The sequence below is a fragment of the Rhinolophus sinicus genome, chromosome X (genome assembly GCF_036562045.2).
Source record: "Rhinolophus sinicus isolate RSC01 chromosome X, ASM3656204v1, whole genome shotgun sequence".
Lineage (NCBI taxonomy): Eukaryota > Metazoa > Chordata > Mammalia > Chiroptera > Rhinolophidae > Rhinolophus > Rhinolophus sinicus.
The window spans coordinates 6563155-6589558 of NC_133768.1; the positions used below are offsets into that span (position 1 = coordinate 6563155).

At 55.9% G+C, this 26404-nt stretch overlaps 1 protein-coding gene and 1 long non-coding RNA gene across 7 annotated transcripts in view; one reads left to right on the forward strand and one right to left on the reverse strand.

Moving 5' to 3' along the window:
* Positions 1 to 5042: 5042 nt before the first annotated feature.
* Positions 5043 to 26404, forward strand: part of P2RY8 (P2Y receptor family member 8) — a 34142-nt gene continuing 12780 nt past the window's right edge. Inside the window, exons 1-2 of one of the 4 annotated variants that reach the window (XR_012493371.1) lie at positions 5043 to 5743; positions 7413 to 9386. Coding sequence is in view for 1 of the 4 variants with exons in the window: in XM_019719378.2 (XP_019574937.1) it covers positions 19667 to 19776 (110 nt within the window). In the remaining 3 variants the exon portion in view is untranslated. Of the gene's footprint in view, positions 5744 to 7412; positions 9387 to 19595; positions 19841 to 26404 lie in introns of those variants that run through there. The other 3 variants (XM_019719378.2, XM_019719379.2, XM_019719380.2) reach the window with 3 other exon arrangements.
* LOC141569656 (uncharacterized) lies at positions 9413 to 18984 on the reverse strand. Of its 3 annotated transcripts, none has more exons than XR_012493376.1 (4): positions 18871 to 18984; positions 18582 to 18676; positions 10054 to 10131; positions 9413 to 9938 (listed from the first exon to the last, which is right to left on the reverse strand). It is a non-coding gene; the product is annotated as an uncharacterized LOC141569656 (long non-coding RNA). The 3 variants fall into 3 exon arrangements; XR_012493377.1 differs by having other exon boundaries at positions 10054 to 14003; XR_012493375.1 differs by having other exon boundaries at positions 18582 to 18979.

Consider the following 26404-nt stretch of genomic DNA (forward strand, 5'->3'; position numbering starts at 1 on the left):
TGCATCTTACAGCGCCGTTCACGACAGAAAACAACCGCAACGCCCATCGGCTGGGAGAAGGGTACACACAAGAGGGTCTGTCTGTCCACACACTGGACTGTCACTCAGACCTGGAAAGGAAGGAGGCGCTGACACTCGCCACCACACGCAGGGACCCTGAAGAAACGATGCTCAGGGAATCACAGACGCCAGACACACAAGGCCACCCAGCGTGTGACTCCATTTATGGGAAATGTCCAGAACAGGCTGCACCACAGACAGGAAGTGGGTGCCTGTTATCGGGGGCTGGGGGAGGGAGAGAGAGTGACAGCTCATGGGGACGGGTCTCCTCGGGGGATGGAATGTTCTGGAACAAGGGAGTGATGCTAATACTACAACATTGTGAACGTGCTAAATGCCTCTGAATTCTCCGTTAGTAACGCACAGTATGTGAATGTCACCTGAATGCACACACACTCACCAAGGCGCGGGAAAGGGAAGTCCCTTGTCCCCAACACCCCCTGGGCTCACCCTTCGCTCCTGTCCCCTGGCCCCACGGTCCACGCCCACTCCCCGACTCACACAGGTAGCCAGACTCCTGGCTGGACGGCCCGAATCGGGGTCCCGTGGGTCAAGAACCCCCAGCCCTCACAGCTGGGCCAACGGAGGGGAGCCAAGACTCGGCCAGCTGCCAGGGCCGCTCCGGGCACTGAGTCTGCGCGCCGGCCCCACCGTGCTCCCTGTGCCCCTCAGCAGCCTCGCCTCCCAGGTGGCTGGGCCCTCGCACTGCGTGGCAGGCGCCATCGCAGGCAGGAACCATCCGGAAGGTGCACACGTCTGCAGCCTGCTTGGTCTCCAGGCTGCCTGGGTCTCACCCTCTGCTTCTGAGGAACGGGCGGCCAGGAAGCCTCCTCACAGGGGGGCTGAGGGGGGGTGGGTGCCAGGGGGGTGAGCAAACCTCCCGGAAACTCGTGCCCAGATAGCACCCCAGGGCAGCCCTCTGTGGGAGTGTCCTGGGCGGCTGTGACAAAGTGCCCCCCACTGGGGAGTTAAACCCACAGACACCCATCCTCCCCCATCCTGGGGACCAGGAGTCTGCCATCAAGGTGTCCCAGGGCCAGGGGACGGTCCCTCCTGCCCCTTCCAGCTCCTGGGGGCTCCAGGCGTCCCTGGGCTGGTGGCCGCCTCCCTCCCATCTCTGCCTCCGTCTCCACGTGGCGTCTCCTCTGTGTCTGTGTCCCTCCTCTTCTGTCTCTGACGAGGACACTGTCATTGGGTTCAGGGCCCCCTGATCCAGGACGACCTCATCTCACATCCCTGTCTTGCTCACATTTGCAAAGACGCCATTTCCAGATACGGACTGTTCACAGGCTCCAGGGGTTGGGACAAGGACGTGTCTGTGGCACCAGCACACCTTCGCTTGAGAACTCTTATGCCCCACAAAGCAACCACAGGTCATCCTGCTGAGCGAGAGGACACAGCGTGACTGCAGGTCACCCCTGCGGCCTCAAGGAGGAGCGGTCAGCTGAGCTGAGGGTGCTGCAAGCAGGGACAGACGACACTCAGTATTCCAGGAAGTGCCGGAGAGCTCTGACCACAGGAATTGCTATTATTATCTTTATTGTCCCTTCCAACCGGCCGCCAAGACACATGACTGTGATGGAAGGGCAGCAGCTCACAGCCCAGGCTGCCTCCTGGCGATTCAGATGCAGAGAAGCAGGGGCAGTCCCAACAGGGCGTCCCTTCTGTGCGGTGTCCATTCCGGCCACAGATCCCAGGTCTGACCACTGCTGCTCGCTGCGGTTCCCAATGTCCCTGGCCACTGGACATTGCTAGGGAACCCACTGCTGACCAGTGTGATATAAGAGTAAATCAGCGGAGGGGTGTTGAGAAAGATGCTGCTTTCCTGCCAACAGGCCAGGCTCAGAGGAGAGCGGGCTGGCAGAGCTCCTTTCCTTGTCTTGCCCAAGACGCAGATGTGATGACTGGTGCCTTGGCAACCACTCTGGGCCATGAGGCAACAAAGGTCAGGACGCTAAGATACTAATGAGGGTGGTGGAGAAACAAAAAGAGACAGGTCTACATATCTTTTTAAATGAGTGTTTTGGATTTCTTCGGATAAATACCCAGACGTGGAGTTGCTGGGTCATAAGGTAGTTCTATTTTTAATTTTTTGAGGACCCTCCATAGTGGTTGCCCCAATCTGCAACCCCACCCACAGTACACGACGGTTCCCTTTTCTCCACATCCTCGCCAGCACTTGTTGTTTGTTGATTTATAGAAGACAGCACAGGGAATATAGTCCATAACATTGTAATAAGTTTGTAGGGCACCACGTGGGGACTAGACTTATTGGGGTGACCACTTCGTAAGTTATATAAATGTGCAACCGCTATGCTGTACGCCTGGAATATAATATTGTATGTCAACTGTCATTGAAAAATAAAAAAAACTAATAAAAATAAAAAATAGCAGTATCTGAAATTCTAACAAGAATTACGGAGGCACAGAGGTGAGGAAGGCAGAGCAGAACAGGCTGAGGAAAAGAGAAAAGAGAGGGCTCCTTGATGACGGCATGCAGCTGTCAACCCCACCCTGCGGGCTCGTCTCTGGGTTTCTTATTAAGTAAAGAAAATAATAACCTCCTTGTGGTTTAAGCCACCGCTTCGTGAGTTGCTGCCCAAACCCTTGTTAAGCAAGCATCGCTGTTTGCGCTGAAGGAAGAGACATGCTTGCCCAGCGCTGGGTGAGTCCCGCCTCTGGATATGAAGAACCCCGCTCATCGCCCAGCGCCATTGTCCACGTCCAGGTGGCACCGGGATGCGATGCCCGACCACCGAGGACCTCGCCCGCTAGGAGGGACCGGGTCTCTGCCTGTTCCCCTGGGTTTCCTTACGCCCCCGATCAGTGACTGCCCTGGGCTCGTCAGCACAAGCTCCGACGCCCCAGGAGACGCCCCGAGCCCATCAGCTCCAGGGCCCTGCATCCCAGCTGCCCTCCACCTCCCAGCCGGTAACTGCCTCCCGCAGAAGCGCACGTTCCCTCCTACGCCCGCCCGCCCGCCCGCCCAGCCCACAGAGGCCGCCTCCATGAGCCCTCGTATGACAAGCGTCGCCAGAGCCCTTCCAGGAGGTGCAGGTTCCAGGGGACGGACGGGATGGGTGGGGAGCGCCCCTGCTCTGGTGGGCGTGCTGCTGGCTACGGACTAAGCAGAGTCACGGGCAAACATGACCACCTGTGGAGGTGACAATGACGAGCTGGTGGGGGTGACACAGACCTGGAAGAGGGGACCCCTGGCATTGAAAGGCTCAGGCTTGGGGTGCAGTGGCTCCCAGCCAGACCTCAGCCCCGGACACCTGCCCTGTGTCCGTCGGTCAGCGTCTGGGTGAGCGGTCAGCAGTCTGAGGCCCCGTGTGTCCACAGCACACGTGACAGGATGCTCTGGAGCCCAAGGCTGGCTTCTGAGGGCAGATGGCAGGGCCGGGACGTCTCCTTCCATCCTCCCTGTCACCTGCCACCTGCAGCTCTGTGTCCCCAGTGCCCAGGGATTCCCTCCCCTCCTCAGAGCCAGCTCCACACAACAGAAATGCGGCGCCTACCCGGGCCCCTGCCCAGCAGCTTCCTGAGCAGCTGAGAGTGACCCTGCCACGGCCCTGGGACCCAGGACACCTCTGTGACCCACTGACAGAGATATTTGCATTTCCCCACATACACAGCATGACTTACGGCATCGTGGGGCTCAGAACCAGCCCAGCTCACCACCCTGGGGTGCAGCCTGCAACTGTGGGGTCCCCGCTGATCGACCAGAGACCAATCACCTCCCTGGGGCCACAGAGCAGTGGTGGGGAAACCCAGGCCTGTAGGCCGGATCGGCCCCCAACTTGCTTTTGTAAATAAAGTTTTATCGAAACGCTGCTGTGCACATTCAGTCACATATCACCTCTGGCTGCTTTTATTATAGCCGCAGAGTCCAGCCATCTCAACAAAGACTGTATGGACCTCAAAGCATAAGGATTTCCCACCTTCCTCCTTACGGACAGTGTTGCAACCCTGCCTGACAGCTGCACGGCCGACCACTCACAGGTCTCGGGTCCACTGCAGGGTCCCCGATGCATTCAGCCCCTTATGACTCTGCTGGGTTAAGAAGGCCCAGCAAAGACGCATGCACCCCGTCATTTTATACACTTTTAACTCTTTGTGAACAATAGTTTTATCACTGGCCACTCGAAACCGCCCCCTTTGCGTCCGCGGGGCACTGCCCACAGGTAAATGCCCCCTGGCGTGTTTAGAGACGAGAGAACGGATCAGGAAGGTGACGAGGGAAACCAGCCTGGCTGGGAACCATGGTGGCAGGGCCGCCTGGGGGCTGCCTCACCGAGGACAGCGAGGGTCCTGACAAGCGGGGACCTGGAAGACGCAGCCAGAGGTGCTGCGCCGTGGGGACCCGTCAGCCCTGTGACCACGCCCGGGCACTCCCAATCCACATGGTCCCTTTCTCACACACGGTGCCCTGGCCACGGGGACGCCCCATTTCAGCACAAGACACCACACTGACCCCTCAACCATGAGCCCTCTGGGAGGGGGCCTCCCTCATAAGGCGTTTCTGAAATCAGCCACCAGAGACCAATCCCCATGTTCAGCCTAGCCATCCTGTACCTGCCTTCAAGTGACTGAGTGGCCCCATTACGGGTGGACCTGTGTCCCCACCCGCCCCAGAATGGCCTTGATTTCTCAGCCCTGACCAGGAAAAAGTGCTTCTGAAAATGCAGATCCTGTGCTAACTCAAGACACGAATCATTTGAACATATCAAGTGTGACGGGCAGAATTGTAGGCTGCCTCCCCTCCTTATGGATGGATGGATGGACGACAGATAAATACACGATAGGCAGATGGATGGATGGAGAGATCAATAGATGGATGGCACACAGATGATACACAGGTAAATATAAATCGATAGATACACCTAAGTAGAAGAACAGATGATATGCAGACAGATGCAGACAAATTACAGATAATAAATAGATGTAGATCAGTATAAATGATAGACGGATGGATACACGTGTACACAGTGTATAGAATGCACACGTGATTGACAGACGGGTGACACATACACACAGCATCTATGCCTCTGGCCTGCAGCGTGTCACCTTCCGGCTGCAGACCAAAAGATGTCGCAATGTGCACAGCTTTAGAACAGGAAAGGAAATATGTTCTTAGAACGTTCTTCTTTTACTTTTTTTTTAATAATAGAGAAAAATCAAAACAGGAATTGGTCGTGCCTGGGAGTGGAACTTCAGTGTCCCGGCTGCTGTGACGTCCGGGACACGTCCGTCGCCCTGGCCAGGAGCGTCTCCCTGCAGCCGCCTGACAGTCGTCCTGAGGCGGCAGGCGCCAGAGAGCAGGCGGGGGCCCTCAGGGTTGGGCCCTCCACGCTGGCACATGCACGTTATTTATACAGGAAACGTCAACGCGGGTTTCCTTTGTGCTTGCCCTGCTTCTGCACCGCGGGCCGTGACCTCCGAGGAGGACCTCAGAGAATTCGCATTTGGTGAGGGCACCATGCCACCTCTGCAACGTGCAGGAGGCACCCGACGGCCGCTGGGACTGCTGCTGTGCGTGGGAACCCAGGCTAACGTGGAGCCCTGTGCACAGGAGGGCTGTGCGTGCGGAATGACAGCTGGCATCCTGAGAGCGGGCTCTGAGGCTCGGCTGCACGCTGCCCCCTGACTCTGTGGTCTGCGCGCGCTCCGGCTGCTGCTCCAGGTGGGTTCTCTGCCCCTTCTGCTTAAGTGCACGGTCAGGAACAGGGTGTGTGTGTGTCTGGGGGGGTGTCCAGGAAGGGTCCTAAGGTGCAAAGGTGGGATAAACGGGCAGTGCCAGGAACAAACAAGCACCCTCCTGTCTGTGGTGTAGACGGAACAAGGAAAACCTCCAGAAAGGCTTTGCCAGCCAGTCAGCTGGACAATAAAACCACTGCCCTTCAAAGCCCATTCAGCCAGACGCCCCGGGAAGGGGGCGGTGGGCGGGCTGCTAGGGTTCTATGCCACGAAGGGGGCCGCTGAGCACCGGACACCTCAGGTGGCTCACGGACGCGGTGTCACCTAGGAGCGCGGCTTCTTGGTACATGTTCAAAACCGTCCCCCAGGACTCTGGGCAGGAGGCGAGCCCTGCCACGTGCTGCCTGGGGAGCCGGCCTGGGAATTCCCGCTGCTGTACAGGCAGGCCAGCTGCACTGGTGTGGCTCCCAGTCCCGGGAGGAGGAACCACAGACAGAGCGCGTGCTTCTGTTTTCAAACAGGACAGCTTGTTGTATTTCCCCGTCCTTGTCATATGCATGGTCAGAAGCGGGGCTCTAACGCAGGAAAAGCAGGAACTGGGTCCAGGTGGCACCATCTCCCATTGCCCCGCTCACAACCCAGCGGTGCAGCTGGAATGTGCATTTCAGCTGCAATGTGCATCAGGCCCGTGGGCCGGATGTCACCATACATTTTTTGCCTTTTAAGACGTTTGCATGCGGGAAGAATGCTTTCCCCTTGGGCACCGCCAAGGCCACAGGTCGTGCAGGGAGGGTGATGTCCACCTAGGACGTGGTCACCAAATCCTAGTGACCACCCCCTGCCCAGGAGACAAATGGGAAGCCTGTGGCTGGAGGCCTGGGATTGCCAGGTGTTTAATACACAAGACCACCCCTACACTGAAGAAAGGGAGTAACCGGCAGGCAGCCCGGCAGGCATTCATGCCTGTGCGGTAGGCGTGTGGGGTAGGATGGGCCGGTGTCTGTGACTTTGTAAATGAGACCACAAGGGATCACCAAGCACTTGTAACTGTTGGCTGGCTTGCTGGATGGATGATGGGTGGGTCGGTGGAGGATGGAGGATGGATATGATAGATGATTGACAGATGGATAGATGGATGTGAGGATGGGTGGATGGATAGATGATTGACAGATAGATGGATAGATGGGTGGATGGGTGGATGGATGGATATGATACATGATTGACAGATGGATGGATGGATGGATGGATGGATGGATGGATGGATGGGTGGATGGATGGATGGGTGGATGGGTGGATGGATGGATATGATACATGATTGACAGATGCATGGATGGATGGATGGATGGATGGATGGATGGGTAGATGGAGGGGTGGAGGGGTGGATGGATGGATATGATACATGATTGACAGATGCATGGATGGATGGATGGATGGATGGATGGATGGATGGATATGATACATGATTGATGGATGGATGGATGGATGGATGGATGGATGGATGGATGGATAGATGATTAACAGATGGATGGGTGGATGGATGGATATGATACATGATTGACAGATGCATGGATGGATGGATGGATGGGTGTTGTTCGTGGAGAGTAAGTGCCTGATAAATGTCATTCTGATTGGGGGGCTCATCCCAAACCATTCAGGATTGCAGGTTCTGGGTGCGTAACTCAGATGAGTCAGAATGGTCACGATGGCCCTGTGAGGAAGTTGCTGGCATCACATCATACGTGGGGAACTGAGGCACAGAGAGACGAAGCGACACATGCAAGGTCACCCCCCCCAGTCAGTGGTCTACACTGCCTGCTCCTGTTCCTGCTATTATTACATTATCACCATCATCACTTCATGCCTGAGGATTCTGAGTGTTGTGTCTGACGACCGTATTTAAAGCTAAAGACCCGTCCGTGTGGGGGGGTGGGAATGTTCTAGAACCCCACACAGCTGGTGGTTGCACAATGTGGTGAATGCAGCGGATGCCACTGAATGAGGGGCTGTGTCTCGATCTGACAAAGTCAGAGAGGGAAGCAGAGCAGCTGCCATCTGATGGCCGCTCCTACTTCCTCAGCCCCCACAGCTCGCAAGGTGCTCTGCTTGCTCTGGCTTCCGAGTCATGCTCACAGGAAGCCCGCCCAAGTGTGCTGCTGAGAGCCCAGCATTGGGCGCCTGTCCACCCGCACAGCTCCCTTCTAAGTAAACACCGCGGGCCCCGTTCTAAATGAGGGCCATGCAAATGAGGGGAGGGCCAGGATCCCGCCCTGGGCATCCCGAGGCGGGTGAGGCTGGGCGAGCAGGTCCTGCTGGTGGCTTGGATTCCCAGTTCACAACACCCCCGGGGGCCATGCTGGCTGCTGTTAATAACCCCAGCCTTTGTCCGAATCGCCCTTGACTAAAATGTGCCGGATGGGAGAGATGATGGGATCAGATGGGAGACGGGGTATCACAGGGGATGTTGGGGACCAGAGAGGATACTGGGGGCCAGAGGAGATATTGGGGACCAGAGGTGAAAGGGGGACCAGGGAGGCTATTGGGGCCCAGAGGGAATACTGGGGACTACAGAGATGACGGGGGACCAGAATGAATATGGAGACCAGAGAGATTACCGAGGACCAACGAGATTACTGGGGGACCAGAGAAAATACTGGGGACCAGGCAGATCATTGGGGGCCCGCACCGAAGATTTCGGCCTCATTGCCCACCCCTCGGGGATCTCATTTGGGTCACGGCGTGGCCGAGTCCACGTTACCCCGAGATGTTAACGGGCAGTCTGTGCCCGGGCTGGACGGCCCCACCCAGGAAAGCTCGTGTGTGCCAAAGCCCAGCACACAGACCAGCCGCACACCCTGTTTCTCCACTGAAAGTGGGTGCCCTTTCACTCAGAGACTCAGACAAGTTCCTCAGCGCCTTATACTTGGTCCCCAGACTCAGGGGGGTTGGGGAGCGGGCCATCGGAACCAGGGCACGTGCTGGGCTTCTGTGGGGCGCAGGGGTGAGGCAGGGCTGGTGGCTCGCTGCACCCCTGCCTGGTGCCGCCCTCCACGTGACGGGTGACGTGTGTGGCAGGGTCAGGGCTTGTCCTCAGAGGTCACTGCCCCCCACCCCCCGAATGTGCAGCTTCACACCCAACACGCACCACCCAGCCCCAGCCCCGCACCGCCACTCTCACCTGGCCACCAGGTGCGCGCTGAGCGCCCGGCCCCGCCTCCCCACTCCCTAGTGCCAGCTCAGGGTTCCGGTCCATCCCTGGCTCTGTGCCCATTTCTTGTGACATGTGGCTGTGCGGTGGCCCTGCCACAGCCCAGGACACACCGCCGTATAAACACCGAGTGACCTGTGACCCAGTACCACCCCACGCCCTGCCACGATGCAGGGTAAGGGCTACAGCAGCCCTCTTCCGAAACGTGGCTGCAACTGCAGTGACTGCACACTGCTTCCCAGGACAGCGCGCCAGCCGTCGGTTTCTCCCCCAAACCCACAGGTGTCTTTTTGGGGCTGGTGGTCACAGTGCCTCAGACACGGCCTCTGCGCCGCATGAGGTCGAGGAGGTGGGAAGTGGGACCACGGGGCCACCTCTAGGGTCACGATGTGGGCCACGAGGAGGCGGGTGTGGCAGGGGTGCGCGGTGGCGCGTGCTGGCGGCTGTGTGGTGGGCTGGGCGTGCGTAATGGGCCGGGCTTGCGTGGTGGGCCACGAGGAGGTGGGTGTGCCAGTGGTGCGTGGTGGGCCGGGCTTGCGTGCTAGGGCTGGCGGTGTGTGGTGGGCTGGGCGTGCGTAATGGGCCGGGCGTGCGTGGTGGGCCGGGCGTGGGCTCGCCTCCTGCACGTGTGTCTTTGAACATCACCAGCGGTGCGTCTGACCATGGCTAGGTCGCGACCTAATGGCTTAACCTCAATTTCCTCTTCTGACAACCTCGAAAAGCCATAGATTCCCTACCTGCATTGCCAGGGTGCTGTGCTGATAATCAGGCGTCCCTAAGGACCGAGCTGCACAGATACGACGTGTCCACCCATGAAACGAGATGACGTTGAACGGTAGCACCGCCGCCGCCAAGGTGGGGCTCAGTGGGGAGGTCTGGGCCCTTTTCCTGGCTCAGGACGCACTGTCCTCAGTTTAGCAATCCATACAATGGGTGTGTCGCTGCTGCAGGCCTGTGTGTTAAATCAGCTGCGTGCCTGTGGTGGAACACACGTAAATTAGGAAATAGTTATTCTCAGCTCAGTCACCTTTCTAGTAGGAAGGCGGCGGGTGGGGGTGGGGGGGATGCGAAGGGTTCCCAAGGTTCCTCACCCGACAACTTGGTTGATGAGTGAGGAGGGTGGGCCGGGGCTCCTTTCCTCCAGGACTCAGGAGGTGGTGTTCAAATGTCTGCAAGGATAGGGTGGAATTCAGCTTCCATGCTGCAGGCGAGTCAAGGTGAGCCAGCCGCAGCCTGTGAATATTCTCAGCACTCTGCCCAGGGCAACAGCCCGTGTCTCCTCGCTCCCGACCCCCGCGCTCTGCTCGTGGCGGTGGGATGGGTGGGGCCCGTGACCCGCACGGCCTCTGATCCCAACATGGAGGGAGCCGGTCCCTCAAATCATGCCCAGGCCCAAGATGTCGTCTCTGGCCCTGCCAGGCGGCTGGGACCCCCGAGTCTGCCACACCTAGAAATACTGTTTCTTAGTATCACCCCATCCTCATCTGTCATTCATGCCGTGTGCTTGGAAGTGACCCGATTCTGCCACTGATGGAGGGTCTTGGCGCTGAAGTTCCAGGGGCCTGGTGGGTGGAGAACGTGTCGGTTCAGACGTGGGGGGGAGTGTGTCTTTGGAAAGAAGCTGTCTCAGGAGTCAGAGAGGCGCGTTGGCCCCGCGCTGGGAAAGTCCGGAGCGTCTGCCAGGGTTCTGCTGGTCTGAGGGTTTGCCTACTGGGGTTCTCCACAGAAACAGGGATTGTATGTGTCAACTTAGCAGGGCCGCAGGGGGCCCAGAGACTGGTTACACAGGATTCTGGATAATTCTGTGAGGGGGTTTCTGGGTGAGACCAGCATTTGAATGGAGACACTGAGTAAGGCAGCCAGCCCTCCCCAGTGTGGGTGGTCCCCATCGATCGTCCAATCTGCTGGCGGCCTGAGAGAACAAAAGGGGGTCGAGGGAGATAGATACATACATGATAGACACATAGATAGATAGATGATGATAGAAACATAGAAAGAAACATAGAAACATAAATAGATGACAGATACAGATAGAAACATAGATAGAAACATAGAAACAGATAGATGATAGATGATAAATGATTGACAGAAACGTAGAAACAGATAGATGGATGGTAGACAAACACATATATACATACATACATACATGGATGGGGCGGAGAGAGAGACAGAGAGAGAGAGGGAATTTACTTTAAGGACCTGACTCACAGGACTATGGAAGCTGTCAAGTCCCAACTCTGCAGGGTGGACCAGCAGGCCAGAGACCCAGGGAAGAGCTGATGTTGCAGCTCGAATCCAGAGGCCTTGGAGGCAGAGTTCTCTCTCCCTCAGAGGAGGGAGGTCAGGCTTGGCTCTATGCAGGCCTTCAACTGATTAGACGAGGCCCACCCACAGTATGGCTTCCCTCCAAGTCCACCGATTTAAATGCTCATCTCACCCAAAACAGTACCCTCACAGCAGCATCTAGACTGCTGTTTGACCCCCTATCTGGATATGGCGGCCTGACCAAGGTGACACCGGCACAGTTTGGTAGCAACCACCTGGCTGACACCTGCTTCCCGGGCCTTGCTCAGGGCTCACTCTGCCACTCACCCAGCCGTGCCCAACTCCCAGGGTCCGGCCACCCTCCCGAGTCTCTGCTGTGTTCTCCATGAGGCCCGCCCATGCGATGTCCACCCCAGGCTCGCTGCTCAGGCTGAAGCCCTACTCTCCTTTCAGCTGCCCCCCCGGATCCGATGTGCAGGGTCTCCCCATGCCCCAAGGAGCATCAATGCCCAGGGAACAGAAATGCTGAGCGCCACGGTGAGGTGGCTAAGCCTCTGTCACTGTGTGAGCATGGAGAGGGGCTCGGTGAAGGGGCCTCAGGAATTGGGGGCTGGGGGCACCCCCAAAGTCATCACTAAGTAGGTGAGCTTCACCCTCCTGCCCAAGCAATTGACCACCCAGCTCATCTTAGGGGGTGGGTAAGGGCACGAGAGAACGTGGCTGTGTGTGGTTTTCTTGTACAAGTCTTTGTGTGGACATAGCTTTTTGTTTCTTCCCCAGTTCTGTTGCGATATAATTGACGCGTAACTTTGTATGATATAATATGCGAGGTCTGGCAATTAAGTTCGCGAATTTGTTGCAACGATGTTGCTCACCTTTTTTGGTATCAGAGGGATTGTCCATTATGAATTTGTACCAACTGGACGCACAGTTAACCAAGTTGACTATTTGGAAGTGCTGAAAAGGCTGTGTGGAAAAGTTAGACGACCTGAACTTTTCGCCAACAATTAATTCATGGCTCTTGCATCACGACAATGCACCAGCTCACACGGCACTGTCTGTGAGGGAGCTTTTAGCCAGTAAACAAATAACTGCATTGGAACACCCTCCCTACTCACCTGACCTGGCCCCCGATGACTTCTTTCTTTACCTGAAGATAAAGGAAATACTGGAAGGAAGACTTTTTGATGACATTCAGGACGTCAAGGGTAATACGACGACAGCTCTGATGGCCATTCCAGAAAAAGAGTTCCAACATTGCTCTGAAGGGTGGACTAGGCACTGGCATCAGTGCACAGCTTCCCAAGGGGAGTCCTTGGAAGGTGACTGTAGTGATATTCAGCAATGAGGTGTGTAGCCCTTTTTCTAGGGTGAGTTATTTCCGACCTCGACCTCGTGTGCATGGCCCTGTGTTCTAAGAAGGAAAGCATACTTTGTTTCATAGGGGTCCATGTAGCTTTCTGTTGTAACATTCCGAGGAGGGAAATGATGACAGAATCCAAGTTCAAGGAGCCTCAGCCAGGATTAGAAATCAAGAACTGTAGCTGCCTCGTTTGCAAACCCCTTCCCACTTTCTTTTTACGTCTTCTGCTAACTGATAACACTCTGAAAGTTGTGGTCACAGGCCAACTGACATCTTTCTTTACCTCTGCAAAGAGTGTCAGGACAGACTGACTCAATGTCTCGATCCCCACCTTGTCCAAGGCGAGGAAATGCATTGTGCAAGCAGCAGAGCAAGCATCCAGCCGATCACTAGGACCCCAAGATAAACAGGAAAGCCTGCTGTGAGGTGGTTGTCAGTCCCTTCATAGAAAGATAAAGATCTGCTTTACAGGAGCTTCTAGGCTTCCCATGCTCGGCCCAGGGGCCTTTCCCATTTGGGAAACCCAGCCCTTCTCCCTCAGAGGCGCTGAGGGTTGGAGGTGGGAGGCTGGGCATGATATTTTGTGTCTGCAGAAGCACACCTCCAGTCCTTAAGAGCCAAACACTGGGTACCTGGGGCAGTGTTACGTCATTCATTCACTGGGGAAGCAACAGGATCATGAGATACCTAGTCCCCATGTGGTGCAGAGACATCACCGCTCAGACACGGGCTGTGGATGGGTGTAACTGTGTCTTACAAGTCGCTGGTGGAAGCCCCAGTGCCCACAACGGGACCTTATTTGGCAATAGGGTCTGTAAAGAGGGGACTAAGGTGACATGAGGTCACCAGGGTGGGCCCTGATCCAATAGGACTGTGTCCTTATGAGAAGAGGAGATGAGGACACAGACACACACAGAGGGACGACCATGTGAGGACACGGGGAGCAGACGGCCGTCCACACGCCCAGGAGAGAGGCCTCAGGGGGGACCCGCCCTGGACACCTGGATCTCAGACTTCTGGTCTTCAAATCTGGACGTGCACACATTTCTGTTTGTTATTCTGTGAGAGAATCCCTTCCAGTCTGTGCCCCTGTGTTTCCGGCAGCCCCGGAAACCCACACGGATGGGACGGGACGCGTTCCTACACAGCACTGAGACCCCGGCCACTGCTTTCTTCTCTGCTCCTCGTCCTAAGCTGTCGTTCCTGGAAAGGAGTGACCACTCTGGGACGAGAGGCTGGGCGGTGCTTCTGCCCCCACGCCTCGCGCTGGTCTCTGTAGTAAGTGTGGCCTGGGCACGGCTTTCGGGACACCTGTTGTACCCACGGCCATGCATAGCTGCAGCCATGTCTGGGACAGAGGGACATGTCATTCTGCAGAGTCTTCTTTTACGTCGTCCCTGGAAGCTGGGCAGCCTGTGGGTCAGAAGACACAGGGAGATATGTGGCCAGGCCTTGGCCCCAGGCCTCCAGGATTTCCTTGTGTAGCCTGGACGCCTCGACCATCACCAGACTCCACACTGGTTCTCAGGACAATCAGCGTTCAGCTCCCCTGCGGTGCACGGGCGCCCTAGCATCCCAGTGACCTATGCTTCAAAGTCCCTGACTCGTCACCCCGTCCAGTTTTTTTATTTTGGATGAGCGTTCAGATCTTCTACAGTTGAAATACAAGTTCAAGCAAGTTGTCCAAGTTTGGGGGAACAGGAAACAAGCGCCCCTCACCCAGGGTACTTCCTACTCTGGGTGTCCTCAGGACCCCAACAATGGGAACCCCCCTTATTATTCAGCCGAGGTCCCCCAAATCCCAGAGGGCCCCGCGTCCGCCTCCGGCAGACCTCTGCGGGGATGGTGGGGGGCCGACCCAGCAGGTGCACAAGCTGTAGGGACGTCCCCTTCACTAGACGGGTCAGGATACGGTGAGCAGGGGTCACTTCGCTGAGAAAGCAGCGGCCACCACGTCGGAGTTTACGTTTACGTTCAATGGTTGTGTGTGAAAGCGACCATACCTTTATTTCACTTGGATCTGCTGTGCTCACATGACCCTTTAGTCAGGAGAAGCTGTTACGCGTGGGGGGGCCTCACGGCACAGGAAACGAAGCAGGTGTCTGTGTTTCCAGGTACACACCTATTTTTGTCGTCACAATTTGATGGTTTCAAACCATTTGAAACAAAAGACTGCACCTGACACTGCGATCAGAACCCGGAAACACAAGTACACATGAAACGCGCTCCAGGAGGGAAGGGCAGGGTGCGAGATCCCCCATCTTTACAAGCAGCCCCTCCCCAGCTCGGCGTTTCTAACACCCATCCAGTCCCAAGGCTGCCCGAGACCCTCCACAGGGACCCCGAGCAGCGGTATTTTTAAGTAATGTTCCCGATGTGTCGGAAATCGTTTGCATCTCTTACAACTTAGAATATTAGCTGTTGATCTTGAAATTACTTTCGAATGTGCAGAGAAAGCCTTCCGAGCTAATTCCCCAGGGAGGCGGGGATGGAGGACCACGTAGCAGGGGTTTAACCCAAGACACCCATCCTCCCCCGGCCTGGAGACCAGGAGTGTGACATCAAGGTGTCCCAGGGCCACGCTCCCTCCGGAGGCCCCAGGGGACGGTCCCTCCTGCCCCTTCCAGCTCCTGGGGGCTCCAGGCGTCCCTGGGCTGGTGGCCGCCTCCCTCCCATCTCTGCCTCCGTCTCCACGTGGCGTCTCCTCTGTGTCTGTGTCCCTCCTCTTCTGTCTCTGATGAGGACACTGTCATTGGGTTCAGGGCCCCCTGATCCAGGACGACCTCACCTCAGACCCCTCACTCAGTCCCGTCTGCAGAGACCCTGTTTTTAGACAGGGCCCCATCCCCAGGTTCTGGGGTTCAGGACGTGGACACATCTTTTGTGGTCCACCGTTCAGCCTTTCACACGACCGGAAGCCACAACTCAGCTTCGCTGCATGCAGGCTGTGAGCGTGGCTTCGTTCCTGTAGGCGCCTGGGTGAGGCCTGTGTCAGGAAGGGACAACAGGTTGAGGCTGCACAGGTGGGTATGTGGCAGCAGGCACGGGGCCTCTAGCACGGTCCCCTGAGATTGAGTAGAAAGAGGAACTGCCTCCGGTGGGGCCCGTCTGACTGTCACCAACACAAACTCCATGTCAGGAGTGGGGGAGGGAAGGAGGCAGGATAAGGGATGGTACCAAGAAATGCGTTCTCTGTGGAAGTCCCGCTCTGCGGTGGTTCCACCATCACCAGCCTAGAAATGACTGGACTTCCAAACACAAAAATGAAAGCCAAACCGAAACTCACGGGCCCACAAAGGTCCCTCCCAGGTCGCTGCAAACGTCTTCCCGCGCCTGACATTTCCGCCACTTGCCACCCAACACCGTGTCCCCCCACACAGACACACACTGCAGGCCATACCCAGGGAAGGGCCAGGGCAGAGCTACCAGCCAGCCCAGGGTCTTAGGGACGCCTCACACTGTCACGCTGGGTCTGGCACAGTCTCATGACCCGTTCAAAGGTCAGGGTTGAAAATTCCCAGCTCCCAGGACAGAACTGAGAGTAGCTACACACGCTGGATGGTGGCTGGCACACTGGCAGCTGTAGGCAAGGGTCACTTCCCTCCCCATGTTCCCTGGCGGCTGCCACCCAGAGGGGTGAGTGGCTTGTCCCTGCTGCTGGGGAGTCTCCCAGTCTAGCCCTGAAAGTCCCTTCTCCCAGACAGCTCGTGGCTACAGCCTGAGGCTCGCTGGGCTCCAGGATGAACTCGCCTGCCTGGGTGTGTCCGGCTGGATGGCACAGGGAGGCCAGGGCTCGGACACGGAGCCCAGGGGGTCCCCACTGTCACACTGGCTGTGGGCACATGGGCAGGGAACTGACACAATGTCACCAGCACGTCCCTGAAGCCTGGCTTGACTTGTAAACTCGGAGCAGCTCCTGCCCTTCAGACGTCACCAGCAGCATTCAGCTGTCCCGTCTCGGGCACCGATAAGGACAAAGCTGTGAGCTCCCGGGGCCACTGGACGGCCCAGAAGCAGCCCCCATCTCAGGGCAGCCCCTGAGCAGGAAAGACGCACGTCTGTGTGGGCAGCGTCCTGCTCTCGGCTCAGCAAGCCAGCGGTTACCCTCCCGTCAGTGTAGAAATTCCCTTGTTTCCACCCAAGGGGAACCACCTGGATAGCACTTTGTTTTGGTTTATTTTACTTTATTTCTATGGTGAGAGTACTTCACAGGAGACCTACTTTCTTAGCAAACTTGAAGTATTGATATCTAAAGGCAATACGCTGTACGTCACAGCTGCAGGTGTGTCACCGTCCCCAGAAGCTGAGACTTGGTCCCCATTACACACTCGCTCCCCTCCCTTCCCCCCACCCCAGCCCTGCACCCTCCATCCTGCTTCCTGTCTCCTCTGGGGACCTCAGATGGGTGCACTTTACAGGATTTGTCCCTGTGTGTCTGACGATGTCGCGGAGCATACTGTCCCCAAGGTCCATCCCTGCTGTGGCAGGTGTCAGACTTTCCTCTGCGTTTTGTTTATCCGTTCATTGGATGGTTAGAAATACAATTGCCATGTGACCCAGACCTCCCAGTTTGGAGAAACCCCCAAAATAACTGACGTCAGGACCGGGAGGAGCTGTCTGCACCCCCATTCCACAGCAGCACGCGGCACTACAGCCATTCCCAGAGGTCTGAGGGAGGGCCCCTCGTCTTGCCCACCCCAGGGCTCCTGGGCTACACACACACACACACACACACAGACACACAGACACCTGCCCCGTAGGCACAAGAAGTGGCCCCTGGCTGCCGTCACCCCATGGAGATGGCCACGCCTTCACAGGCCCCCGGCTGCCCTAACTCTGTCCCTTCCTGCACCCTCGCCCCTTCTCCCCAGGCCACTGTCAACCCAAGGCCCCCTGCCCTGTGCACAGGTCTGCTGTGTCCTGCTGCCCTCACAGCCCCTGGAGGCCGCCTTCTAACCGTCCTCGCCAGGGGCGTCCCGAAAGGCTGGGAAGCTCCAGGAGGTGTAGGCTACTGACCTCAGGCCGGTCCTGCCCCAGCGCTTCCCCAGACAAGGGCACCCCCACCGTATTCTCACTGTACTTCCTGCTCCCGCCCTGCGTCCCTGCCCACTGCTCTGCCCGCTCGCCCACAGGGCAATGACCACAGGCAGGCACCCGCTGACCGCTGGGCTCCAAATGGACTCAGCGCGGCCCTGCCCGTGGAAGCACAGAACCCGCCCAGACCCATGCATCCTACCCCTGCAGCGACGTTTTGTTACTCGGTGAAGGGGGCGTTGAGGTGGCCGACCCTGAGATGGGCAGGGGACCTGGGGATCTGGTGGGCGCCCAGTGACAAATCAGGGTCCTTCAGCGAGGACGAGGAAGGCAGGACAGAGAGACTCAGGCAGAAGACTATGCAGCTGCTTGCAGCCTCGCGGCCGGGCCTCACTGGCTCCCGAAGCTGCACAAAGGCAGAGACGGACCAGGACCTCCCAGCAGAGGACAGATGCCCCTTTAAGCCACTGGGCCACAGCAGCCACAGGAAACCAACGCCCTGGCCTCTCTCCCGGCTGCGTTTCCGCCCATACCTTGCAGTGGGAATGCCACCCTTTAAAAATAGGACACAGTACTGACCACATAATTATGTAAAGTGTCTCTCCCTCCACGGGGCTGGAGGTGGCAGTGACTTAGGTTCTCCAGTGCTAACTTACAATAAGAACTGTCGAGGGGAGCTGTGAGCGAGCTCGCCCCAGGTCCCTGTACTCCCTGACCACATGGAGGTGAAGGTCTTCCCTCCAGCCCGGTCCTGTGGAGAGTGGCAGACAACAAACGGGCAGGGCTGCACCGGAGCTCCCCCAGAGGGAGACCAGCCCCCGGACAGGCCGGCGGGGCAGGCACAGGCCGGCATGAACACCAACCTGCAAAGCCACGGGCCTGCGAAGGGGCGTCTGAACTTTCAGGGCCCTGAGGAGAACTTTGGGGGGAGCGGACGTAAACGTCTGCTTGACTTACCCCCCAACGGAGAGATGCCACCATCTCCACGTCCCTTACTGTGCAGAAGGCGGTGTCCCATGCAGTTTTCTACACTCCTTCGAGGTCATTTCTCCCTAAAGTAAAAAAAAAAGCAAGCAAGAAAGAAAGATAAGCCTGGAGTTTTATCCTTCGCTTTGCAAGGATCTTAGCAAAGATGTTGTGGGATTAGTTTGTTTCTAATTGTTTTTTTTTTAACTGGAGAAAGACCAATGTGTGTGTTTAGTAGGGTGGCCATGACAAAGGACCCCAGCCTGGGCAAACAACAGACATGTATGTTCCTCAGTCCTGGAGGCTGGAGTCCGAGATCCAGGCGTCCCAGGGCTGGTCCCCCTGAGGCCTCTCTCCTGGGCGTGTGGACGGCCGTCTGCTCCCCGTGTCCTCACATGGTCGTCCCTCTGTGTGTGTCTGTGTCCTCATCTCCTCTCCTTATAAGGACACAGTCCTGTTGGATCAGGGCCCACCCTGGTGACCTCATGTCACCTTAGTCCCCTCTATACAGACCCGTCTCCTAACACAGCCCCATTCTGAGGTCCTGGGGGTCAGGGCTTCAAGATGTGAAATATTTTTGGGGGGGAGGCGGATACAATCCGGTACATAACAGGGAAACGTCAGCAAATATGTAAGCGCCCAGCTGCCTACTTGAGAATAACTAACATGCCCATCACACTTTAACAGCTTCTCAGACGTTAATATTAACATAGTTTTTTCTTAAATTAACTTAAAAACTAAACTAATGTTAAACATAGTCAAAGAAAGCCACGCGTCTTTCACTCACACTAAATGTTCTCCTCAGACAGTAACCCTCATGAAATGATTCGTGTGTATATACTGAGGGGGACCTTATTTTTTGAATCCCTTGTTTGAAAAATATAATTTAAAAATATGTAAAGTCCCGTTTGCTGACCTCCTCCACCCTGGGCCCCACCGTGAAAAAGAGGAACTTTTCAATCCATTGTGACTCTTTGTTTCGTAACCTTTGTGCATTTAATTAAGTCTGCAGATGACAGGTTGCCGTTACAAGCCTCCCGCTTGGTCCCTAGAGGCTTGGGGGCTGTGTCAGTCGCATGTCCGGTGGGGGGACCGGCAGCGGGGTCCCCAGGAGAGCGGGAAGCTGTGCCCGGGCCCGGTTCCTGTCTGGAGCTTTCTCTGAAGGGTCCACCTCGTCCACACCAAGGTGAGGCTCCCCGCCAACCGGCTCAGACCAGCTCCGAGGGTCCAGCTCGCCCAACACCTCGGCCGTAAGTCACGGGACCCGAGAGGAGCAGGCAGGACGGAGTCCCCTGGGAGGCAGGGCAGACCCAGGCGAGGGGACGTGTCTGTTTGAAAGATGCCTTTTAACTGGAGGGGAAAGTGCCTTGGCTCAGTTCAGCTCACGTTCAGGGTGTTGTTTTAACCCGGGCACCCCAAAGTCCTGCAAAGTGTTTGTGGGACGTGCAGAGAGAACACCGGGTCTGCAAAGGAATCCCGAGACTTGGGTGGGGGTGCCCGCGATGGCTGCGGTTGCCATGGAAATCCCTCACTCTTGCACCTGTCAGTCATTTGAACCAGGAAATCGCAGGAGTTCAGGAATTTCCCCAACACCCACATCCAGACGGGGCAGAGGGGGGTCCTGGGTGCCTCAGGCACTTGGCTACCCTGGAACTGTCCATGCTGGAGAGGCAGGAGGCAGGGGCCCTGGGGGTGGCCCCTCTGCAGTCTGCCCCCGACTGGGGGCACGCTGGCTCCTACTGGGTGAGTCGTAACTTTCGGTGGTGAGCAACAGGAAGGACTGGTGTGAGCTTAGGCCAGTGCGGAATTTGCTACGTTGGGCGGTTAGGTATTCCAAGGCAGCTTCAGGCATGGCTGGACCCAGGAGCTGTGGTGGTCACCGGCTCTCGCTCCCGCTCTTCCTCCCTGTCTCAGCCCCACCTTCCTTCCCCTGCCTCCCACAGCTGCAGGCTTTAGTGTCGCTTGAGGAAGGGCACTTGCTCTGTGTGGAGGGAAAGGTGGTCCCTGGAAGCGTCTGCCCGCATCTTTATGGGAAAGGGAAAACAGACATTGTCCCTGTCTCTCTCTCCCAGCACCCGAGCCACACCTCCTGAAGGTTCTGATTGGCCCTGGCAGGGTGGGATGACCACTCTTTGGACCAATCCTTATGTGGACAGAGTGAGGGGCCTCTGTGATTGGTCAGGCTTGGGCCACATCTGACTCCTGTGATTGACAATCTCATAGACCACAGAGCTCAGGAAGGATCAGGTTGGGGTGGGGGAGCAGCACACCAGGTTCCACTGCAGCAGGGGCACCTTAGGGGGCAGCTGGGGACCTCGTGCAGGGCACAGGAGGGGGCGGGGCCGAAATCCACGCTGCCCCCTTCCCTCTGTACACTCAGCCACACATTCATCCATGCATTTAGGGAGAACACCTGTGCACCTTGTATTCTTTCCACGTGGATGGCCACTGTCGTATGTGGCATCCATCCATCCATCCATCCATCCATCCATCCATCCCTTACTCTGCTTTTATGGACAATGCTCTGTGCATTGTTCACTCACTTAGTCTGCATTTATGGAGAATGTAGACTTGGGGAACCCTCTCTACACAGTGTGGTCCCAGAAACCCCCGCCAGGAGCCCAGGCTGAGACCCATAGCTGGACACGGTGCAGGGAGCGGGCCTCAGAGAGCAGAGCGGGCCAGGATCACGGAGGGCAAGTGGGGCTGCACACACAGTGGGGCTGGTCAGTCACGGGGGCCTGAGTGCAAGTCCCTTCGGCCCTCTGTGCCTCGACTCCTCGTATGGGAAGTGCGCCTGCCCAGGAGGCCCCAGGAGAAAACGTTTGCCAATATTTCACGTGGTGCATGCATCTGAGAGTTCACAGAACGCTTGGCCTGAGCCGTCCCAGGTCCTGGTGCCAGGAAGAAAGCTGTCTGCGGCCTTGGGAAAGGGAGGAAATGCGACAATAGGAGCCCCTGGGAATGGGTCTTGGCCAACACTGGCTTCCTGGCTGAGAGCATTATGTCATCAGCGAGATGGCCAGGCCACCTTCCTCCTGACTCAGGTCCCCCCTGCGAGTCAGTCGGCCTCAGTGCACACAGAGTGGCCGGTTCCCGATACAACAGCAATGACCCGAGGGGTGAGGATGCTGGAATCAAAGGGTGGAAGCCTCAGAATGTGGGGTGAGCAAGGAGCCAGGCGTTCCAGGGTGAAGAGGCCCACCAAGACACAGGGAAGTAAAACAGAAATGGCGTCAGCCTTTTCCTTGCAAACAGAGGCATTTTTGTCGTGCAGATATAATTCCCACAACATCCAATTAACCCTGAAAAGCGCACAAGTCCCTGGCCTCGAGCACACTCACACTGTTGTGTAACCCCCTTCTCTAGTTCCAGAACATTCTCATCTCCGGCTAAGGAAACTCTGTCCCCATTAAGTAACTAACCACCAACCCCCATTCCCCTCCCAGCCCCTGGCAACCACTAATCCACTTTCTGTGTCTATAGCTTTGCCTGTTTGGGGCATTTCATGCAAATGGGATGCAACAATAGGTGGCCTTGTGCGTCTGGCGTCTCTCATGAGCACCGCACGTTCAAGGCCCGTCCACGTGGCAGCGAGTGTCAGTGCCTGCCTCCTTTTCATGGCTGAGTGATAGTCCACTGTCTGGATGGACCCCGTTCCGTTCAGCCCTTCGTCCACGGATGAGCACATGGGTTGTTTCCCCCTTTCGGCAACTGTGAATAACGCTGCTATGCTCCTGCACGTACACGTTTCTGTGTGGACGTGTGTGTTCACTGCTTTTGGGCTCCCCCTAAGAGCGGAATTGCTGGGTCATACAACGCTGTTTCAGGGACGCAGCACCTGACTGCTCCCAGGGAGCAATCTGCAGACAGGGAGGCGTGGGTGGGCTTCCTCGCTCAGGGTGAGTCGGGTCCTTGCTCACAGTGCCAAGGCTTCCTACTTCATCGGGGGCCACACTTCACACCTGGATGGTGGGGCGTCACCTACGGCCAACCTGCTGCAGAGCCCAGAGCCCAGGCTTTTCTTGAAGTAATGATAATCAATCAATGTGTGAAGAATTTTGTCCTGGGAGGGAGCACACAAAGTCTGGGGACGATCTGACTCAGGTCTTACAACCATCTTTTGGGTTATCAGCGCCCGTGTTGTGCTAATCGTGTGCCCCCAAATTCATGTCCCACCCAGTACCTCTGAATGGGACCTTATTTGGAAAGAGGGTCTTTGAAGGTTTAATTAAGTTCAAGATCTCAAGATGAGACCATGCTGGACCAGGGGGGCCCTGAATCTAATGACAGTGTCCTTATTAGGGACAGAAGAGGAGGGACACAGACACAGAGGAGAAGCCACGTGGAGACGGAGGCAGAGATTGGAAAGTCTAGAGAAAGGACACGGTTAGATAGCTAAAACATAGATGATAGATGATTGATAGACAGACAGATAACAGATGGATAGGTGGGTGGATTCTCTAGACAGACAGATGGGTGGAAAAGTTAAGCTCATTTGCTTTGAATGTTTCCCCCTTGCTTGTCTCATTGCAATGCACAGTTTGTCATCTTACTTAAAAAAAGACTTCACTTGTCCACTGAACCTCGCTCCAGAAGGACGCAGCCCTGCGGACACCTTGATTTTGGACTTCCAGCCTCCAGAACTAGAAGAGAATATATTTCCGTTGTTTTAAGCCCCCAATTTGTGATCATTTGTTCAAGTAACCACAGGAAAGGCATGGAGTCCCTGCCTTCCAGGGACCCCACGGGGCTCGCAGAGGGAAGGTTCTGTCCGAGGTCACCCAGCTCCCCATGCACAGAGATAGCACTGGACACCCGCTCATGCTGACCCTGCAGTCCACTGCTCAGCAGCGAGCCACCCTGGAGGCGTGGACGCACGATGGGGCAGGCCATCTGTTTCACATGGAACGTAAGGGCAAATGGGTCCATTCTGGGGATTTTCCGCTCCCCCCACCCCCGAGTCACCGCCCTCAGTTCTCCTTCCATTCATTTGATGACATTGCGCTTTTCATGAAACAACAAATATGTAAACATATAATTTTTAACTGCTGACACTTAGAACAGATTGGGTTCAATTACCAGGTGAGATCTGTCTTAAAGGAGATGACAAATTTGCACTGAAATGAGACCATCAACAGGCAAACATTCGGGGTAATGGTGCTTAACTTTTCCACCTATCGATGTATCTATCATCTATCAGTCTATCCACCTACCCATCTATGTCTTTATCACGTCTCTATCACCTATCTCTCTATCATCTATTCATCCATCCATCCATTTATCTGTCACCTAATCATCTATCCATCCATCCATCCATCCATCCATCCATCATTTACTGATTTAGGTTATGTATGTATGTATGTATCTACCTGTCTCTCTTTCTGTGTCTCTCTCACTTTCTCTCTGTCTTTCTCCATATCTATTATCTCTCTCGCTCTCCTTTTCTCTCTCTCTCTCTCTCTCACACACACACACACACACACACACACACACGCTGTTAAGCAAATCTCCCCACTCGTTCATGCCGCTGTCTGGCTCATTTCTGCTCCCTGTGACTGAATGGCAGAGTGTGTGCTACTTGCAAACTCTTATTTTTAGGCAGGCCGCAGCCGCCAGGCCCTCTTGGGCTTTTTTTTTTTTTTCTCCACAGAATGGTGTTTCGCGTTAATTAATTCATCTGCCTGGGCCAGCTTCCTGCCTTACACACACAGGCAGGTTTTGCAGCTGCCAGGTCAGACGGCCGCTGAGAGGAACATGTGCGGGGGGTGGGAGGGGTGCAGCTTGAAAATGGAAAACAAGCCGTGTGTGGCCCACTGAAGGCAGGGGCTTGGTTTTTCCCAGAATCTGGGCTCTGGCTAGTTAGGGACCCGTCTGGCTGTGCCGTAACTACACTGGCAGAGACAGACAGGAGGCCAAGAGCCCCGAACAGGATACTGTCTTGCAAGAGATAGACATCAAAATCTATGTGCCCGCAGACAAACAACAGTGAGCCGGTCACCCGGTGCTGTGTGCTTGGGTTGTGCAATCCCGAGGAAAATGAACGAGGGGACAGAGATAAGAGTGCTGTTTATGCGTCTGTGCTCCACGGGCAACGCTCTCACCCTGCGATCTAAGGGTTCTGCGGAGATGGCACACGGCAGGTCCTTTAACTGCCGTCACCACCAGCGGCCCAGTGACTGCTGCTTCATCGTCACTTTGAAATCAGTAGAACAGACTGTTCCCTCGGACACAAGATAGCAGGCGTGGGAGTCTCGGGTCTACACAGATAGGAGACGCTGAGGGTGACAGGCGTCAAAGCCCTCAAGGGGTGTCACTCAAAGGCAATGTGACGACAGCCTCTGAAGTGACCGGGAGGCCACCTGTGATGCAAGGGCAGTCTCACACGGTCCAGCCTTGAGTGACAGCTCCCGTGCGGCCTCCTTCTGCAGGCTCAGTGGTGTCAGTTCTCAGATCTCTGTCATTCTGACACTTGCACGCTGTTATTTCCTTGCGGTGTCACTTTGCAAGACCCTGATGACACAGGATGGGAAGCGTCCCTTTCATATGGTCCTTTGCCTTTCGTGTGTCTTTTTTGGTGAGGCGTCTGTTCAGGTTTTTGGCCCATGTTTAAATTCATTTTTTGTTTTGTTTTGTTTTCTTATTATCGAGTTTGAAGAGTTCTTTCTATATTTGAGAGACCGGTCTTTGTTCAGATGTGTCTTTTGCAAATATTTTCTCCCAGTCTGTGGTGTGTCTTCTCATTGTCTTGACGTGCCCTTTATAGAGCCAGAGTGTTTCTTTTTAATGATGTTTTTCATGGACTGTGTCTATGGGCTGTCGTCACACCTGTGGTCACTTAGCTTTTCTCCAGTGTTACCTTGGAGGGGTTTCGTGCGCTGGGATTTCACATTTCGGTCTGTGACCCAGGCTGGGTTTTCCCAAAGGCTACGTGTGGGTCTGAATCTAGATTCATGTTTTTGCACATGGCTGTCCAGCTGTTCCAGCTCCGCTTGTTGGTGACCCTCTAGGTGTCATGGTGTCTTTGCTTCTTTGTCAGAGAAGCCAACTATATTGATGATGTGGATACCTGGGCTCTCTGTTCTGCTCCATGGATCTCCTCATCCGTTCTCTTGCCAACACCAGCCGGGCTGATTACTGCAGCCATATAAGAAGTCCTGAAGCCGGGCCGGGTCAATCCTCTGACTCTGTGCTTCCGCGTCAGTGTCATGTAGGCTGCTCCGGGTCTCTCGCCCCTCTCGATAAACTCTAGAATCAGGTGGTTGGTATCCACATCTTGTAAGGAGGTCTTAGGCTTGGAGGTGTGTCTCCAGTACCCCATCCAAAGCATAGCACCTCCAGGTGAGGGCGCACAGCCCCAGTTCAGGGGACAGTTAGGCTCAACGGCTACCTGAGCTGAGGCATCTCTCAGGTACCATTGGTTTCTGAGAGTCTGTGACTTTATGTTCCGTTTTCTTGGACGCCCTCTGCACTGCTGTGCAGACACTGAGCCTCTGCTAAGAGTGGGCACGGTGACAATCCCTGTGTGTGACAGCAGGAACAATCGTGATGCAGCTTAGGGAACAGCATGAGGGTGAGACTCGGAAAATAAAAACCATGAAGAGGGAGGAGAACCTTTTCTAATTACGGGATGGAAAAGGTGTTCCTAAGCAAAAGGACGTTTTAATGGGAAAGATTTTGTGGCACAAAGATCTAAAACGGGACGGACGCGTGAGACGACACTACGAAAACTAACAGATGAAGGGCAGGTAGAGAGAACCGTTTGCAGTATATATGACAGGAAAGCTGACAGGACCAAGAGTAACCAGCACAAG